This window comes from Festucalex cinctus, chromosome 2, assembly GCF_051991245.1.
Source record: "Festucalex cinctus isolate MCC-2025b chromosome 2, RoL_Fcin_1.0, whole genome shotgun sequence".
Lineage (NCBI taxonomy): Eukaryota > Metazoa > Chordata > Actinopteri > Syngnathiformes > Syngnathidae > Festucalex > Festucalex cinctus.
In genome coordinates this window covers 20,101,373-20,120,693 of record NC_135412.1, presented here as the reverse complement: position 1 = coordinate 20,120,693, position 19,321 = coordinate 20,101,373, and the positions used below count along the sequence as shown (strand labels likewise).

Here is a 19,321-nt window from a genome sequence, read left to right as displayed (position 1 = left end):
AAATTAAAAAGTGTGATTAATCAGATTAAAAATTGTAATCGTTTGACAGCACTAGTTTTAAGTGACGCTGCCTTATTTTTTTTTATTTTTTTTTTTTTGTAACAATGCGGTATTGAGGAAAGAGTGGGCCAGAGCCGAGGAAAACGGTTGTTTCGGGAGAGTCGTCGGGCCCTGTTAAAATGTGTGGGGAATGAAAATGTGGCAAACGAGGGGGGGGATAGAGGTGGAGATTTAAAGGTCACATGAAGTGAGTCATCCTGAAGGGCAAAGCTGCATCCTCGTTTCTTACAAGTAAAGTTAGCACTCTCTTTTCCATCTGTTTTGTTTGGCTAGATTTGGAATACATACAAATTACATTTACAGTATGCATGGGTGTAGTAATGTCTGCTGAGGATTTGTGAGTCTACTGTATTCTGTTTATTTGCCAAGTTCATGTCCATTGCAGGAGTCCCACCCTGTCTACTGTGCCTGTGGCTGAATACTACTCCAGCTCAGACAATCAGTATTCTCATTTGTGTACAGAAACTAGCAACAACATCATCATCCCTGGCAACAATAAATCTCTGCCCTGACACCAGCATCGCTTTTATTGGTCCATATAGAAAACAATCATGAATCTAACTAAATATAAATCTAGACACATTCCTGTCACACATGATGTACAGTCTGATTTTATTATATGACTGATAGCACAAGATTCATGAATACTGCTTGAGAATGTAATTTTTCTTTAATTAGTTAATCTTATTGTTGTTGTGATATTTTGTCATAGTTACTAATGTTGATTCTTCCACTAAATAACACTTCGTATTCATCATAACATAAACATTTTGGTACACTAAAATTTTTTTTTACAGTAATGCCTTGAGATGAGTTAAATCATTCCTTGAACATGCTCATAACTTTAAAAAAAACAAAAACAAAAAAATGTGTCTCTCAAATCTCAAATAATCCTCCTCCAATTGAAATGAATGGAAATGACACTAATCTTTTCCAGCCTCATAAAATAAAACAGCAACAATGATGTAATTTTTTTTAATGAGAAAAATAGCTGTAATTAGGTAATTAATTTTAATTAAAACAAATGTAAACTTTTTCACATTTTCTCATTCATTTCAATGCCCATCGTACTGATCGTTCTGATATGCACATCTTGACTACCTGGAGCCGATATAAAGGCAAATTCATACTTTATACTTTCCTGCCTGGATGCAGCAGACAACCATAAGTAAATGTGATTTGACTGTAAGATAAGATCATCTTTATTAGTCCCATAATGGACAAATGTACAATTATACTGTAAAAATTATATATGATATGTATAATTATCTTTGTTTTATGATGAGTGTGACAATATACAACCCGCGACAACAGCTTGAAGCCTCCTTTTTGAAGAAGTTACATTAATTTTATGACACAGCTGCCATACAGTGCTCATATCACGAGTTTGCACTTGCAAGTCAAAAGTAAAAATTGGCCCAAAAAAAAAACACAACAAACTGTTATGTTACAAAGTCCCTTTGTGATGTAAATGTATGAATATTTGCTATTACTGGCAACCATTCCATGGTGTACCCCGCCTCTCATTCCATATCAACTTGTGATAGGTCACCCAATGAGGATGTCAATTGCGCATTATAAAAAAAAGATACATTATATGTTGTACATTTACCTTACGGGATGAATCCATCTATCACGATCTAAAGACCATCACAATTATGGCTTCATACTTTTACTGATGGCTCAACCCCCCCACTGTCTGTTTTTGTGATGATTCTGGCTCATGAATGCGGTCCTGGTATTGTGTTTATCCGTCCAAATGGAGTCCGTGCCTGCTTGTTGGGTCACGCACTGTTTCTCTGCCAGGAAGTAAACACATACACAAAAAGGCACGCAGGAACACACAGGCAACCGTCTTCCTGTCAGAAAGTGTAAACAGGTCACAACGCTATTGAGAATTTTGATGAATTCTCCGTCTGTGTATCCATATGCTTTTAGCAAGAGCCCACTCTTGTTGCTATGGTGATTTCCTGCTGTATTTGTTTAGTGAACTGTGCAATTTCACAGCATCGTGCATATCTTGTCAGTGTCAGGTATGGCATATGCCTCTCACAAATGTATAGAGGCAACAAGTTGGGAGAATCACAACAACATGAGTATAATATGCATTTCCTATGACCAACCATTTTGTACCGAATTCATATATACAGTATTCAGCTCTGACCTTAACTCATTTGCTCCCAAAAACGTATAAATACGTTCTATTTTAAATGTTGTGTTTGCCAAAGACGTATTGAAGCATTTTTATGTTGTTTTTTAAGCTAGAGCATACAGAAGGCTTTGATGCAGCTTCAACTGCAAAGAATGCTTGAAAAAAATGGTAGTTATTACAAAAACAGCCAGCAGGTGGCAGCAGAGTATAAGAGATCCACCAGGACCATGTTGAAAAAAGCTCAATTACTCACAATTCTAAATAGATTTGTGAATAATGATGAAACTTAGCTATGTTCTAATGCTAATTGCTGCAAAACGGAAACAACCTTTTTTTTTTCCTGATGAAAGAAGAGTCTTTAATCTTTCTTTTGGTAGGTTCCATGTTTTTATAGCAATAGAACACAATATTCTGTGGGCCTTGCAAAATCAGTCCAAATCCAGTCAAACAGCTTGGATTGAAGGCAATTGCTTCTGTGAAAATGGCTGGGAGTGAATGAGTTAATTTGATTTGTAATATTGTATCTTAAGATTGCCTGATTGTCCACAAATGCACAATAGATTCTACAGTCTCCCCTCCGAACATCTCATTCACCGAAGATGCGCTGTTTGAAATAACGACAGTGCAAGTGATGATCTGGTTATATGGGTCATGTTTAAGACTGCACAGAGTAACACAGAACAAATACTGACAAACGCAGCCTTCCCCTGCCAACATTCTGCAGCAGAGCACTCATGGACAGATGCGAGCTTCGTGCGTTTGCATGTCTGTTCTGTGAGCACTTTTTTTGTGTGTCATTCTCCACGAGTAGGTCAGGGGAATAGCAGCGACGATCACATGTAACATACATGTATTTTAAATGTTAGCTACACAGAGCACACTGAGCTAACAAAGGCATGTGGTTAACAGTCTTTGATTTGTATCACAGTTTCTTATCACTCAATGTTTGGCCTCTTTTTTTGCAGCTTTCAATATGAAAAAAAGAATAACAATGTTTATCAATTGTACTGATGGTGAGATGGAAGGAACATTAATATAGCACATATAGAAATCGGAATAAATCCCAGCAATTGTGTGCTTTGCGTCTTAAAACTGCTGTCTTTGAAAGCATCATGGAGAGTTGTCTGAAAGGCATCGGCATGAATTTTCTCACCGCTTGTAACATTTGATGCTTCGGCGCAAAAACAGAGAGCAGTCATAAAACAGCAGCTACACAGCTGGAAATGAAGGATGTACTTGATAAACTGTACTGTATATACAGCATGTGGAGATTTTTTATTTATTTTTTTAATTCTTGAGATTTTCATGACTTTTGGTCTAAGATGATCAAGTGGCAGGTTGGAGCTGCTGTAGGCACCAAGTAAGACGACGCCAGCTAGAAGGCAGAGGACGACATTCTCCTCCAGGGGGAATTCTTTGTCAATCAAGTTTACCCCATTTGGTCCACAGATATACTGTCAACATCCCTGCACAACAACAACAAATGATTTTTAGCAAAATATCCTCCCGTTATTTTCTATATATTGTCAGGTTGCATTTGAAATATTACCTACTCGAGAGACAGTCGACGAGGGAACATGAAAACTTCCAGGCGGCCTGGACAACTTCCACCTGTTGAAAGTGACATGGAAGGAATATTGTGAATGATCTTGTGGTAGTGGAAAGTCAACCCAATTTATTATGACTATTTTTTAACACAAGTATATTCTATGTATCCCCGGTAGTAGTAGTAGTCTAAACACAGTATTCCTATTAATACTGCTCTTGTGGTTTATGAGCAAAGGAGCAAAATCCAGCCAAATTTCTCTATTTCAGGGGGCAGCCATTTTGCTACTTGCTGGTGACTGAAAATGACATCACAGTTGCTCAGGTAATAACAATCACGGCTCAGTTTGCTAACATCCCATTCCCAAACTCACAAAATAGGTGAGCCGTGACTGGCCGTTTACTTGAGCCCTGAGCAACTGTGATGTCAATTTCAGTCACCAGCAAAGGTAAAATGATATATATTTGGCTGCTTAGTTCATGTCTGCAACAAATTGTAAAGCAACCCAAAAATGTCCTATTTAGTATTTTGTAGTGTTTCCTCAGACTAGAGAGAGAGAGAGGGAAAAAAAACAGACAGTTGCTAACTTGTCTATTTAAAATGTGTCAAGAGAAGAGATGTGAGGAGAACCTCGCATGCCAAGCCTCCTTCTGAGAAACAAAACAAAAGTCCATGTCAGGGTTTGCGGGAGATTGTGGACCCAAGTGGAGGGAGGCAAAGAAAGGCGTGGCAGGGGTGCTCTGAAACATATTTTAATTTAACGCATAAACAAACAAAGTACACAAAAGACAAACCAAGGCTGGGAACTAAACTTACTAGTTTCAAACTAAACTGGCAGAACTCAGAATTGCAGGGGAACAAGGTGTGACGCGACAACAACAACAACAAGGACTGAACGAAAGCAGGGAACTAAATACACATACTAACGAGAGACACCTGGACAAGACACAAGTGGTTTGGGGAGCTGATTGGGTAACACAAGGGAACGGGAAAACGAGCACAGGTGGAAATAAGACTTGACGAGACAGAACAAGAGACACAAGGAAAACATGACTAAGAAAATTCCAAACCAAAACCCAGACCCTAACAGTCCAGTTCACTCATTGCTAGGATCATGTGCTGGATTATTATTAATATTTTTTTTAAGTCAAGGGAAAAGTCTTGTGAGCTGCACTGTACTTTCTCCTTGCCAAGCCATCCATCTTGACCAATCAGATTAGAGGGTAAATATCAATTCAGTGTAGCTTTTACATGACCTGAAAAGTGATAATGCCATTTTGATTATGCTGTTGAGGTTCCCACTAGAACATTTGAAAACCAAGGTCAGCGCTAACAAAAGAATCAATCATCGGATGGGGGTGGGGTTGGGGGTTGGGGGGGTCACTCTTGTGGGATCTCCTGCTTCGCCCTTACATTTGACTCAGTCGTGAAATTTACATGAGTGCTATAAACTACAGTCAGTGCCATAAATAGTGGGTCGTGGACACAATTCTCGTGTTTTTGACTCTTAACACCATCACAATGGAAGTGAAATGAAATAATGTGTGGTGGTGTATGGAGGCAAAAATCTGGCTCGAATATTTATGGATCTCACAGTAGGTAGAAAAAAGGACGAGCTCACTTAAGAGCTGATCACATTTGACAATGTAAGATACAGTAACTATGCCGATTCTATTTTATTGAAAAAGGGAAATGTTATCTTCATTGAAGAAAATCTGCAAATGTACCGCTTGTACAGAGCGCTCTCCCCTTTCAGCTAAAAATGTCGCGTCTTTGTTTCACTTGGTAAAAACAAACTGGTCACAAAGAAATACCAGCCACCTGTTCTGCTGGCAGGCGATGATGGCCACCAGGGGGCGGAGGCGAGAAAAGCAAGGTGAGCATGTTGTTGACACACAAAGTCAACTGAAGGTGAAAACATTACATGACAAAGAAACAGGACTGTTTACACCGGCAAGCGTTTGGCACACCCTGTTTGGGACCCGCCCAAACAAACAGGATGTCTGCATTGGCAGCTCCATAAAGCAGCAGTAAATCTGCAGACACTTTTAGTGGTGAAAGGGAAATAAATGAATGCCATTAGGACGTGGAAATTCAACGTGCTTGAGACTTACCAGTGGCATCGGTGGGTGAAGAGCACCCCCTGCTGGGCGCCATCAGTGTTGCACCCAGGATAGCCAGCCAGTCCATTCAGAATTCCTTGCAGCGGCCTCTCCATCCACTTCCTTGGTTTGAGACTGGCTCACTAATGTTGGCAGGATTTCGATCATCAGAGTCGAATTTTAGATGCACTTGTTGCCGTTTTGGCTCCCTGACGTCATCACCAGCAGTCCTTGAAGACGTGCTATTCAGATGCTAATCTTCAATATAGCTTCCAATGCCATCTGGGAGGTTTCTGTGGAAACAGGGGCGCCATGGCAACGGTGGCTGGGGTTGCCGGGGAAACGGCCGTCGCCATGGTGATTGCATCACAGCGGGCTATATTTGAGGCGTCCAAAGAGAAGCACGCGTGTGTACGTGGAAGAGATCTCTGCCTCTCTTTTTTTTTTTGCGCTCATTCTCACACGTGTCTTGAGTTGGTGATGAGACACAGCGTGGCGGTCCACTGGCCCCGCATGGCACCTCTACAAGCCTCTATTCTATATGGGGGTTGATTTTCAACACATGTAGTAGCACTTTGGACTAGACTTGAACGCACGGTAACGGCATAGCACAGTCTAATTGATATCATATAGGTTAACTTGTTTTTTTTTTCAGACATTACGTGTGTTTAAAGACACATTGAACACATCGAAACGATCCTGGATATTGCACATTGGCTACGACTGACGAATCACAATTCTGGTAAATACAAGGTGAAGGTCATTGGAGTATACATTTGTAGTCTTTCACAGTTTCCTCGCCAGCTACATCAGGTTCCCTCTCTATTGCAGGCTTTTAAGGAGCGCCTTTTCTCCATACGTGGTTTTCACTTCTTTTTTTTTTTTCTTTTTTTTTACATTGTGAGCACTAAAACCAATTTTAATTCTCTGAATGTGAGTATACGGGACTGTCCTTCCCCCCCCCCCTCACTGATCTAGCACAGCTTCCATGCGCAACGACGTCTGATCCCCTTAGCACGTCCACAATTGACACCAGAACCAACTACACGTCGGTGAAGATCTTCTTGTTGATGTTGATGCAGTTCTGCGAGCTGTTTTGAGTACTGGTGGGAAAATTTGGCTGCTGCTTGAAGGTGCTGTTGATGCCGTGCTCCTCTATCACCATGTACTCGCTCTTGCTGAGCGAGGAAGACGAGCGCGTCTTCCTCAGCTCCTCGGGCTCCGCCAGAGGCTGACAGCTGCCCACGTGCAGGTACTGGGCCTGCTCCTCGCCGTCCGTCTCCCTGTGGTAGAAGTAGTTGAAATTGGACACGATGACCGGCACGGGCAGCGCGATGGTCAGCACGCCGGCGATGGCGCACAGAGACCCCACAATCTTGCCCCCTATGGTGACCGGATGCATGTCCCCGTAGCCGACGGTGGTCATGGTGACCACGGCCCACCAGAAGGCGTCCGGGATGCTGTTGAATCCCGAGTCCGGGTCGTCGGCCTCGGCGAAGTAGACGGCGCTGGAGAAGAGGATGACGCCGATGAAGAGGAAGAAGATGAGCAGGCCCAGTTCTCGCATGCTGGCCTTGAGGGTCTGGCCCAAAATCTGCAGGCCTTTGGAATGACGCGAGAGTTTGAAGATGCGGAAGACGCGCACCAGGCGGATGACGCGCAGGATGGCCAACGACATGGCCTGCTGTCCGTTCCCTTGCCTCTCCGCCAGCTCCGTTCCCAAGGTGATGAAGTACGGGATGATGGCCACGATGTCAATAATATTCATGATGTTCTTGGAGAACGTGGCTTTGCTGGGACACGCAAAGAAGCGCACCAGGAGCTCGAAGGAGAACCAGATGATGCACAACGTCTCCACCACAAAGAAGGGGTCGGAGAAGGGGCTGATGAAATAGGGGAGGGTGCCGTTAATAACGGGCGATAGTGTGATGACGTCTTGGTTCTCGTCCTTGAATTCAGGTAGCGTCTCCAGGCAGAAGATGACTATGGAGATGAGGATGACCAGGACAGAGACGATCGCGATGCCCCGCGCCGGTCCCGAGCTTTCCGGGTACTCGAAAAGCAGCCAAACCTGTCTCTGGAACTCATTTTCCGGCAGGGGCCGCTCCTCCTCCTTAATGAAGCCCTCATCCTCCCGGAACTTCTCCATAGCCTCCTCACCCAACTCATAGAAGCGAATCTCCTCTGAGAAGATATCAATGGGGACATTGACGGGTCTCCTGATGCGCCCTCCTGACTGGTAGTAGTAGAGGATGGCATCAAAACTGGGTCGATTCCTATCGAAGAAGTACTCGTTCCTGAGGGGATCAAAGTACCTCATCCTCTTCTTGGGGTCCCCCAGCAGGGTGTCCGGGAACTGCGAAAGAGTCTTGAGCTGCGTCTCGAAGCGCAAGCCCGATATGTTGATGACCACCCTCTCGCAGCACTCGTGGTCCGGCTCGTATCGATCTAGAGAGTGGTGGCCGGGGAGAGCCGCCGACTCCTCCAGCATGTTGTCACACGCCGCCACCGTCATGACGTCGCTCTCCGTCTCGGTGTATCCGTGGTTCACCAGGTTGTCGCCCCGTGTTTTGCTCGCGCTCGGCGGGGGTGATTGCAGGAGGCTCAGGTGGTCGTCCATGCGCGGCCCACGACGCATCCAGGGACGGCCGCCTCGCCCCCTCCGCGGACCCCGCCGCCGCTACAGCCCGGTGTCTGGCGTCTTCCTCGTCCTCCTCCACTCTCGCTCCCCTCCGCGCTTGCTGTTCCCGCCCACCGCCGGAGACGTGGGGGTTATAAACAAGCCTCCTACCCGCCCACAGCACCGAGCGCCTGGGTGCATGTCCCCGTATTCGGCCAATAGCAGCGCGCAAGGACGCGCGCCCGAAAGCAACAGTCGGCCGTCATTCAACTCGCACCGGTTTTGGGCGTGCCCGCCTCCCTGTCGCGCTCTCGGCTTTGTTACGCACGCACGCACAGACGCAAGCTGGGACGCACGCATGCACATATCAATCTGCCTTTTTAACAAGGTCGTTGCTCACAGATAGGACATTGGGTGTCCATAAATAAAACAGTCGTTCACAGTTATATTAGATCAGGGGTGTCAAACATAAGGCCCGGGGGCCGGATCAGGCCCGCAATGGGGTTTAATCCGGCCCGCGAGATGGTTTTGTAAAGTTTCAAAAAAAAAAAAAAAAAAAAAAAGACTAATGTCGGCCCAATTAATCAGCCGGCCACAATCAAAGCTTATAAATTCATAATTACACAAGTAGGTCTCAGTTGAGCAATGCAACTTGTACATGGAATTGCTCTGAATGTCGTTATTTTAAACACAATTTAAAGTTAGTTTGTTTAAAAAATAAAAGCATGAATCAAACACAAACATGCTGAATAAGACACATTCAACTACACATATGACAAGGATTAACGTCCTTATAACTTCATTAACGGCACCCGGCACACAATCAGTGAACAATATACAGGTTTATGCAAAAAATTTTTAGGACAATATTTGTACAGATGCGCCCCACAATTTAGGGCTGGCCCACAAATAGCGAAAATTTGCATGTAATTGACGGCAATGTTTTAAAAATTATTTTACAATTTTACCGATCCGGCCCACTTGCGAATATATTTTCCTCCATGTGGCCCCTGAGCTAATATGAGTTTAACACCCCTGTATTAGATGGATAGATATGAGATAAATATGAGGAGTACGTGTAACGGAAAAAGTGAAAAGCAACGTGCGAAATAATTAGTGTGTAAAAAAGAAAGCACACCTTTTAATTGTTATTCTCATGAGTTTAAACAGCCAACAAACAATTATAGACTGGTAGAAACACAACTACGCTTCTCTTCTTCAGAATGCACGGATCCAAATTATATATTAATTTATTATTCCACTTCTGTGTCAAGGTTGCAGAAATGTTCTGAAGCTGCTGCTGTCCAAGGTTCTGAAATGAAAAGCGAGGGGAAAAAATGCCAGAAAAATCAACATTTAATGTAAATATATTTCTAAGCTCAGAGGTCACAAATCAAAGAATTCAACTTAAGTGATTTCTATTACGACCTCCCATTACATACAAATGCACATGATTTCAATGAATAAAGAAAATCGATGGAACTGATATTTATTGAGTTCACCTGCAAGCTAATTGTGACACAAAGTAAGGGTTTTATTATACTGGAATCGGAGAAAACGAGGATAATCCTCACATAAGGCTTCACCAGCACTGGATAAAAAAAAGAAAAAAAAAGTGAAGTAGCAGAAAGTCTTTAAGTATAACTGTGCTGGTCACTTGTGAGTGTGCACCCCTGCGCGCATGTGGGTGTAGCAAGTGGGTGGTAATAAATTTGTGAGCTGAGAATAAAAATGCAAAACACTGAAACTTGGCTGCATATGCTGAATCTATCCAACAAAGAAGCACCGAGTGTAACAGCTGTCTTAAAACCTTCACGAGCACATTTAACGCACTGTTTAATGCCTGACAATCACGTCGTAACCATATGCCTTCACAGACACGGATTCGACATCAAGTGAAGGTCACGCATCATCATCTAACGGAGAAAAGAGGCAAAGGGACCTTGACCTTAATTGGTCTGCTTTTACATCAAATTACATCAACCAACATCTGGCAACAGCTGCCATAAGTTCATTCATCTTTTTTCTACAACTAGTCTTATTGATTTTGTCAATAGTCATAATGAGTGTTGTGGGAATTATGTTGTATGTTAATGTCAGTAAATTTAAACGAGCTTACCAATGGCAACATTTACATATTTGTTTGAACACAAGATGTCATGCGGTGCAGTTGTACACCACTGCAATAAACAACAACAAAAAGCCAATTGTGAAATGAGCGCCTTCCTCAAAGTGCTAATTAAACTGAGCAATGGCAGATTTTCTTAAGCAGCTCTTGCATTGGATTGCAAGTAGTAGCACTGTACACCGATAAACACATCATTAAAATTACTTGACATTCCATTCAATTTGTAGCTACTAATGAATTTCAAATGAGTGCACTTCAAGTGTCACCTCAAAATTCTAACACAGCTAAGTGACACTGGGACTAGGACACCGTAACAGACTGTTTGCCGATTGAGGCCACACTGAATAGCTCTTGCATTAAAGGGCCATTTGCTCCACTGGGACGGAGCTCGGAGACAGCTAAAGGGCCTGGAAATGTGGGTTCTTCTCTCCACGCTAAATATAGATCGACTCCAACTCCCATGCCGGCCTGCAAAACTGTGCTATACCCTTGCTCGTTCGACTTGAATGACACAAAAGGCATTGGACCTGGAAACATGCATGGGGGGGTGGAAGTGGCTCATTATGTAGGAAGGATAACTCAAGCTGGCTGAGGTCATGGACATCTGGTTGCACTTGGGAAAATGGCTCGGTTTGGATCCCTCCTGTGTTCACCCAGACAATTCCTGGAAAAGGATGAGGTTCAAGTTCATTTACAGGATGTTAATAATGTGGAGAACAACCTGTCTTTTGTGAGTGGGTGTCCAAAGTATATATTTAATTGGATATTACCCCAAAGGCTGAATGTCATAATCACAACCAGATTGCAATCACGCCTCCTTTGCTTTCACCACCCAGCATTCTCCTCATGATGTCATCATGCTAATATTCACAAATAAAATGACACATTTGAATAAAAACACATGCCTGGGCTAGTGGACTAATTAATCAGGGCCATAGATAGATCTCGACCGCCATGCAGCTGCACATGACAGAGGAGGAGGAGGAGGAGGAGGAAGAGGAGGAGAAGCAGACAGGACAGGGACATCTGTGGAACAAAGCCCGACTGGACAGGAGCTACATCACATCCTGCTGTAACCTCGGCAACAGGGAGGAAGTCGGGTGGGCTAACCTGTGACACTACTTATTGTTTGGACTCGACATAAACAAAGAGTGGGCATCGCAAGTATGGCAAACATGTTTTCTTTTTATTTTTTTAATCGAGAGTTTCAACCTGACTTTGAGTATAATGAATGTGAACATGTGATGGCAGTTGTAGGTATGCATAATAAATGAAATCCCGCTGGGATATTTCAGCAAGCAGGGCAAGAGAGAGAGGCACGTCCCTATTTCAACCTGCCAGTTCCATTCATACACCAAATGACAGCAGAAAAAAACAAAAACAAAAAAAAAAAAATCTGGAGGGCACATTGGGACAAGAGTGTGAAGCGGACTGATCAAAAGGCTGATAAATGTCATCCATCCACACTGGCACTGCAGAGACTAGAGGACTTTGATAAATTATAAATCTCTCTTAATTATCTATTAAATAGATTGTTTGACCCAGTTTGGTGTGTTGGTAGCGTGGAAGCACATTAGGGTAAAATGGAGGAGAAGCAGCAATTAATCACATATAACGGACACATTGAGAAAGAAGAAAACCAAGCTCACCTTTACTTAAAAAGCTTTAAAACAACCATCGCCGCTTATTAAGTGCTGTACGTGGAGTAAATTAGTCATTAGTCATACGATAAGAGTTACAAACAATAAATTAATAACATCAAAACAGGAAACACCATTCAACGCTGAAACAATGCTGAGTCACAGGACAAAAAAAGGCCTTAATGAGAAAGTGTTCTTTATACTCAGCGGGGCATAGACCTGTCATCCGCATAGCAGTAGGAGGATATACCATATTTTCTCAAGACGGTACCCTGGGGCAGCTAATACTATGAAAACTGCAGGGGCCCCAAAACTGACCCCTGTGGAACACCATACGACAGTTGGGCAGGGACTAATATACCTTAATAATAAGGGAGTTAAAAAAAACAAAAAAAAAACACGCACGCACACACCCCCACACACAAAAAACGTGATTTAAGAGGTCCGTGTTTTTTCCATTACCTTCTAGTATAGTTTATTTATAGTTTATGGTTTGTATGCTCTCCCCGTACATGCTTCTTAGCTTAATTTAAGACTCAAAATCAGGGCTCACAAATGTGGTGCCCATCAGTGATGGAACATATGATGATGCCATAGATATTTACACTTTTATTCTTTTTTTTTCCTCCACACTGCTCAATGGAATACTGGAAAAGGAATTTTCGGTGATGTATTGCTTTAACAAAGCTTCCACATCCAACAGTTCATTTTCTATACCGCGTTAACCTCATGGATGAGGGTGAACTCATGCCTATTTGTATCATTTCCTACTACAAAAGCATGCACTAGTTCCTCACGATCAAGACCTCAGAGGCCATAAATGTGCACATGACAAACAGATGGAATTTCCCAGCATACATTACCCCAGATTCATTTCATCAGCTCATACCACACTGTGGTGGCAGTTGTTTGTTTGTGTCTTTTCTGTCGAGAGACTGATACGGAACGAATGAGAACATATTTGCGAGCATCTGTGTTGACGATTCACCTCCATGGCATTTAGACATCAGTGTGACTTGGCCCTCAAAATAAAGCCACAATATACACAGTTGGTCCAGATTGCTGATGGAACATACAGCAGCTATATGCAATTTCAGATTTGTTATTTATTTATTTATTTATTTATTTATTTATTTTTTAAGGCCCGTGATGCAGTAAAGCTGAATCTGCTCCACCGATGAGCAACCAACAGTGGTGGAAAGTAACAAAGTGAAGTGGATTTTTCAGGTACAGAACTATATGTACTTTGAATATTTACCGTAATTTCCGGACTATAAGCCGCGACTGTTGTCACACGTTTTCAACCCTGCGGCTTATGCAATGATGCGGCTAATTTATGCATTTTTTCTAACGGCCACCAGGGGGCGCTCGAGCAGAAAAGAAAAGAGTGAGACAGGTGGAATATATGTATCGAGGAAGATACAAGTTTAATATAACTTCGCGCTTTGTGCGTGTATAAAATAAGCATGAACAGACCCCCATCCTGGAAAATGCAAGAAGAAATGCATATGATGGCAGCTTTCAATGTTTGGAAAGAAAAGCTAAGGTATATTATTAAACCTTTGAAAACCCTTTCTGTGTACCGTCTGTCTTTGTAAATATCTCATGTTTCAATGTGGGCACATGCATCTTATAGACAGGTGTGCTCTATAGTCCGGAAATTATGGTACATTACATTTGCAAAGAGATATCTTTACTGTCTACGGTCTACGCACTACTTTGTCCAAATAGGCTCGTGGCGTATCTCAAGGTGAAGTGTTCCTTGCTACTTCGCACTTCAGTTATTGTGGCTTTTGCTCTATGGCAGGGTTTTCATTTATGACCATAGCTTCATTTATTGTGCTATTTTGTGGACTTTCTTGCTAAAAATTGCCCCAAAATCTTCAATTCCTCCTCGTGGGTGTGTTTGGGAATATGCACTGCTTCACGCAGACGGTTTAGAAACTCAGAACTTGATGTTGAAGTTTTTTCTTTTTAGTTTAAAATGCCTTACCTTAAACAGGATCCCACGTTATATTGTAGCGAAAGGTACTATCCTGGTGGGTATATGACTACCTCTATTCTTTTTCATTATCTTCTTCTTCTTCTTCTTCTTTGTTGTCTTCTTCTGCATCTTTTTCTTCTTCAAAGAAGAATAACTTCCACCAGAAGAACAAATATTTACAACGCTGGCATTTATTCTTCCTTTTACATTTTAACAGTTACATCTAATAAGTTTAATAGGGTCCACAATGGCTCAATAGACGCAAAAATCCCCCCCTCCCGGCTACCCTCAAGAAAAGTCAACATCTACTTCTGGGAAATGCACCTATAGGTCGCTTGCACATGTCGTCACTTCCGCCTCGGATTTCTCGTAGTCGCCATGCTGGGTGGCCCCCATTTACGTAGCGATTCGGTCTAACACGTATCTATCACGTTTGTTTTCTGCGTTTAAAATGGTACATTGTTGCTGCATCGTTGGCTGTTCGAACAAAGCCAAGGGGGGAAATGGTCGGTCTTTTTTCCGAATTCCGAAAATAATTAGGAACCAGGGCCTGGAGACAGAGGAGTGCGGACTCCGGAGGGAAGTCGTTACTTTGGGCTCGTGTGTGCAGCGATCACTTTGTGAGCGGTAAGCTTGTTTACCTTTATTTAATGCATGAGGATTAATAACGTTTCGACCGCCCATATATGGGCAAGTTGCTTATGTTTTGGATTCATGAGCAAGCAAGTTCGGTAGTACAAGCTGGCTAGCGGACGTTAGCCGAAAGCTAACATCGAACATTTTCACCCAAGTAGTGCCAGTGCAAAGTGTTTACTGCTGAAATTGGATTGATTAGTCTTGGGCTTTTAATGCCGATAACATGTTTTTGGTGGCAAAATGTAAACTTGGAAAAAAAAAAGAGACAGAAGGGGCTGATGCAAGAAAACAGACCCCCGGGGGTGATGCAAGAAAACAGACCCCCGGTAGCCTACACATCATGCTAAATAACTTATTCACGGCCACCCTACTGCGGCAAAATAACCAGTCTTTCCATATTTTATTTGTTTATATATTTGTTTATTTTAACAGGTCGCCCTGCGCCCGTTTTTCTGTCCAATCATCCCGACTGTGCTCCAACATTAAAGTTGGGTCCCAAGTTACAACATCTATGTCTCAGCCCAGTCGGTGCCAAGATATGAACGTGCACAGGAGAGACAAGCAAAGAAAAGACGACTCGAAGTGGCAGAGGATGGCTCCAGTAACCTGTACCCTCAAGTACTGCTGACATCATTGACTCTGGTATGCCACTCAGAATTCATTACATGATATATTGTATGCATGAGTGAATGTATGTGTTTGTTTGTGTGTGTACACGCACCTTATATTTTAGAGACATTTGGAAGTGTTTATAGAAATAAGTATTTGCCTGTAGCAATGTTCATACATTAAAAAATGCAACAAAATGTGTACATTTCTTTTACACTGACAAAAAAACTATACTACTTTACTATATTAAACCTATTACTGGTACCGTATTTTTTTGTGATTTTTTATTTATTTTTTTCTTTAGGGATCTCATGCCACACCGACTTGATTGCCAATGACATGATGGAAACGAAGGCGAGCATCAAAGCATTGGAGGAGGACAACATGCGACTGTTTGTTTGGCGCTAATAAAGGCAGCGTTTATACAAATTCTATTGTTGGGTTTGTTTACAAAGCTATACATAATACAAATGACAGGATTTGACTCAATGTGCAATATGGTCCCTCTTAAAGTAATGGCATAAATCTCTATTATTTCTAAAAGCACAAAAAATGAAGTGACTAATGATTAGATGTAGTAATTTCAGGGTTAAAAATTGAACTGTTAATTAATGTAGTTTATTTTAGCACAGGTGCCTACCATCCTGAGATGACGGTATGATGTAATGTTGATGGGGTACGCAATGACTTTCATTATACTATGTACAGAGGAAAAAGTTGCTCTCTTTTAAATTTGTTTAATGTAAGACAAGTACCAGTACTGTGTTACAGTTTTCCCAATAATCCTTGTTTCACACTTGTCACAAAACCACTGTCCTTTTGGCAGTCTAGATTGGCACACTTCAAGTGATATCATTTGATTTTACAATCTGCTGCAGCACAAAAAACTACTTTATTCCGCATCTTTGAAGTACATGAGCAAGTGGTAGGTGACAGCGGCTGAGCAGGAACACTGGAAGTCCACTGCTGATCTAGTAAATGCTCTCCCGAGCAGTTCAGGTAAGGAGGGGATTTTGGGGGAAAAAAAACTCTGGCTTTTCCAACTGGCCAAAACGAGCGATCTGGGTGGACTCGCTTAATCACACTTTGTCCACACCACAAAGTCGCAGAAGTCCGTCCAGTTAAACTCATCTGTGCCTGAATCTGAAAATATTACAAACATTGTAATGAAAATATGAAACATAGAATTAAATAAGAAACTACAAAAAGTAAAGCCATACATACCTGGTAATACTATTGGTGTTGTCGTGACAAGTGATGGGAATTGTTGCCATCCGGCACCAGACAGAAATTGGGTGTTGTGACAGCCTCCTTAACCGTGAGATCATAAGAAAAGCTGTCAGTATGCTCAGTAGTTAGTGAACACGTTTTATTGTACTGGAAACTGAAACTAAAAATACGTCCTCTGAGAGTGGTTACCCTTAACCATTTAGAATAAGTTGATTAAGTAACATGTAACTAGTGAAAGGGTAGCATTAAATTTAATTAAGCCACGGGGAGGCTGTGCAGTTGCTTTTTATTCTTATACGCTCTGCCATATTTGCCTGTTATAAAATTATTAGAAAAACCACATCAGGTAAAGCCAGCTGTGCATGTAAACACAATGATAACAGGAAGCCTGAGAACAAATCAACATTTTTGTGTGCAGAATTACCAACACCATGTGGTTTACTTACGTGCAACAGCAACCGTTTCTTCTGATGCGATGTTAAAGTTTACACTCTGTATCCACCCGCTTACAAAATAATTGTAAGCCTCCGGGGATTTGTTGGCGTGTTATGGAGCATGTTGTCAACACGAGGTAGTGAAAAATATCCAGAGATGTCACATTTGGCCAGCAAGCTTTCTCCGTCAAAAAAAAAAAAATCACCCTTGGTCAGGACGTAATTAGGATCAATCCCGCCACACAGAGACACCTTCTGCCTGTATCGTTGTTTTTGATCTTCCGGTAAATCGTGAAAATACTGCGAAAATTACATCAGGTTGATAAGCTCTACCGTGTAACTCGCGAGTGTACCTTGTGAACCGGCGGACACCCAATATGGCGCCCGAAGGAAAAACTCCCATGATGCATTACGATGTGCAAGCGACCTATTGCAGGCGCTCATGGAACGGTATCACCCGTGAAAAGTGAAGGAACACCGCACCTGGCAGTGTCCACTTTTGGCAAAGTAGAAGTGCCAATAATAGTGAGAAGCATTGAGTTGCATTAGCATGAGAGCGAGGATGCATACTGAACGGTTACCAGTCGACTACACCGTTGGCACATAGACACAGAAACCGTTTACACTCCCATTTACACCTCCTGGGCATTCTGCGTGTGCTCAAATAAGTCACCTAACTTTGTCTGTGAGACGGAGTACCCAAAGAGCACAAGCGGAACATGTAAATTCAGCACAGGAAGAGCCCAGATGACACCCATATATATCTTACGCTACATATATGGCTGGAGCTCGATCCTTGGCGGCCGTGTGTGGGTCAGCTTGTGTTTACAGACAGCAGCTTTATCTACATGCACAATAACATTAGAGTGAGATCCCAGTAAGATTGGAGTCTGGGACTTCATGTGTGGGCACCACCAGCCTTTTCAGCACTCAAAGCTTAATCAGGTTTCATGTAGCATTATAACATCATAATAAATGATATTCCTTCAAACCATTTGCAATTTTAAATGTCACGCATCTCCACTGAATCCCCATACCTCCAAAATCATCACTTTTCGGAAGGAAAAAAAAAAAAAAAAACATGAACGTTGCATCGTCAAAAGAGCAAGTCATTTTCAAAACAATTTTTGGGTCAATACTTCGTTAAAAAAAAAACCACCCATGGACTAACCAAGAGAATATATTTGTGTAAAAATATTATATTAATATTTATTGTGACATTGGAGTAATTGTGATAGGAGGCCAGCAACATTATTAAAAAACTAAATGGAGAGAAGCAAAAACAAAAAACAAAAACTGACGGACCAATCTGTTGACCTAAGTCCATTTACACTCTACACTCCATTTACACACTACACTACACTACACACACACACCCACACACACACAAAATTCTGATGAGGCAAGTGGAAACTAACACGGGAGCATGACAGCTGAGAGGGGCACAAACCAATATACAATTTCATTTACGCAGAAAAAACATATCAGGCAAGAATGAAAGTAACAGATCGGGAAAATGATCTGAATTTCAAAAATGACCATGTTCCAGACAAGTCTGCCATATTTTAAAGAACAACGGAAGTAAAACATAGACCTCCATCAATTCAAAGTTGGGTCAGCCTTAGAGTTTTTATTCCAGATCATTACCAAAAGTGCCATTGGGTCATAAATAAAACCGCACACCAAATGACAAACACCCAAACACAGAAGCTCAAGCAAAAACAACACAGCTGTATAGTGAAGTTTATAAAATAGCTTTACACTGTCATGACTAGGGTCATGCAGGGGTAATGTTTGGGTCTTGACTCATGACTGGGTCACGCCAGGGGTAAGTTTTAGTTCAAGTGTCTGTTTTGAACTGATGTTTGAACTGTTGTAATCGGTATCTAGTTTCAACTGGTTTTAAGCTATGTGATGTCAGGAGCTATGTGATGTCAAGAATCTTTAATCTCTTTACTGGGGCAACAGCCAACCAGAGATTTCCATGTCAGGACTGAATATTTTTCCCCAAGAGACCAGCCCACAATTTAAACGTAACCAATCAACACAGTGGCAGAGCTACGTCGTAGCCAGCCAGGGCTGGTCAGGAGTCATATCTGAATACATTTGTCCTCAAAGTTGATGGAAATCATCCATTCATCTATCCATTTTCTTGACCGCCTATTCCTCACAAGAGTCGC

The 19,321-nt window shown here is 42.2% G+C and overlaps 2 protein-coding genes and 2 long non-coding RNA genes across 5 annotated transcripts in view; 1 reads left to right on the top strand and 3 right to left on the bottom strand.

The window, feature by feature from the left end:
* The window catches only part of LOC144014067 (uncharacterized), a 491,860-nt gene that overhangs the window by 118,476 nt on the left and 354,063 nt on the right, over nt 1–19,321 (bottom strand). The window lies entirely within an intron of this gene.
* LOC144014060 (potassium voltage-gated channel subfamily A member 3) lies at nt 2,848–8,903 on the bottom strand. 2 transcript variants are annotated; one of them, XM_077513559.1, is made up of 3 exons: nt 5,873–8,903; nt 3,762–3,823; nt 2,848–3,678 (listed from the first exon to the last, which is right to left on the bottom strand). In XM_077513559.1, the coding sequence occupies exon 1, from the start codon at nt 8,496–8,498 to the stop codon at nt 6,903–6,905; it is 1,596 nt and encodes a 531-aa protein (XP_077369685.1). In that variant the 5' UTR covers nt 8,499–8,903; the 3' UTR covers nt 2,848–3,678; nt 3,762–3,823; nt 5,873–6,902. The 2 variants fall into 2 exon arrangements, with proteins under 2 accessions (XP_077369685.1, XP_077369684.1); XM_077513558.1 differs by having other exon boundaries at nt 3,766–3,823.
* Nucleotides 14,630–15,906, top strand: LOC144015008 (uncharacterized). Its single transcript, XR_013282667.1, has 3 exons — nt 14,630–14,859; nt 15,301–15,510; nt 15,782–15,906. It is a non-coding gene; the product is annotated as an uncharacterized LOC144015008 (long non-coding RNA).
* LOC144015009 (uncharacterized) lies at nt 15,252–17,568 on the bottom strand. The gene is made up of 3 exons (XR_013282668.1): nt 17,154–17,568; nt 16,702–16,788; nt 15,252–16,620 (listed from the first exon to the last, which is right to left on the bottom strand). It is a non-coding gene; the product is annotated as an uncharacterized LOC144015009 (long non-coding RNA).

Excerpts from the sequence above, each read along its gene's own strand:
- LOC144014060 (XM_077513559.1), bottom strand. The coding sequence starts at position 8,498 with ATGCGTCGTGGGCCGCGCATGGACGACCACCTGAGCCTCCTGCAATCA.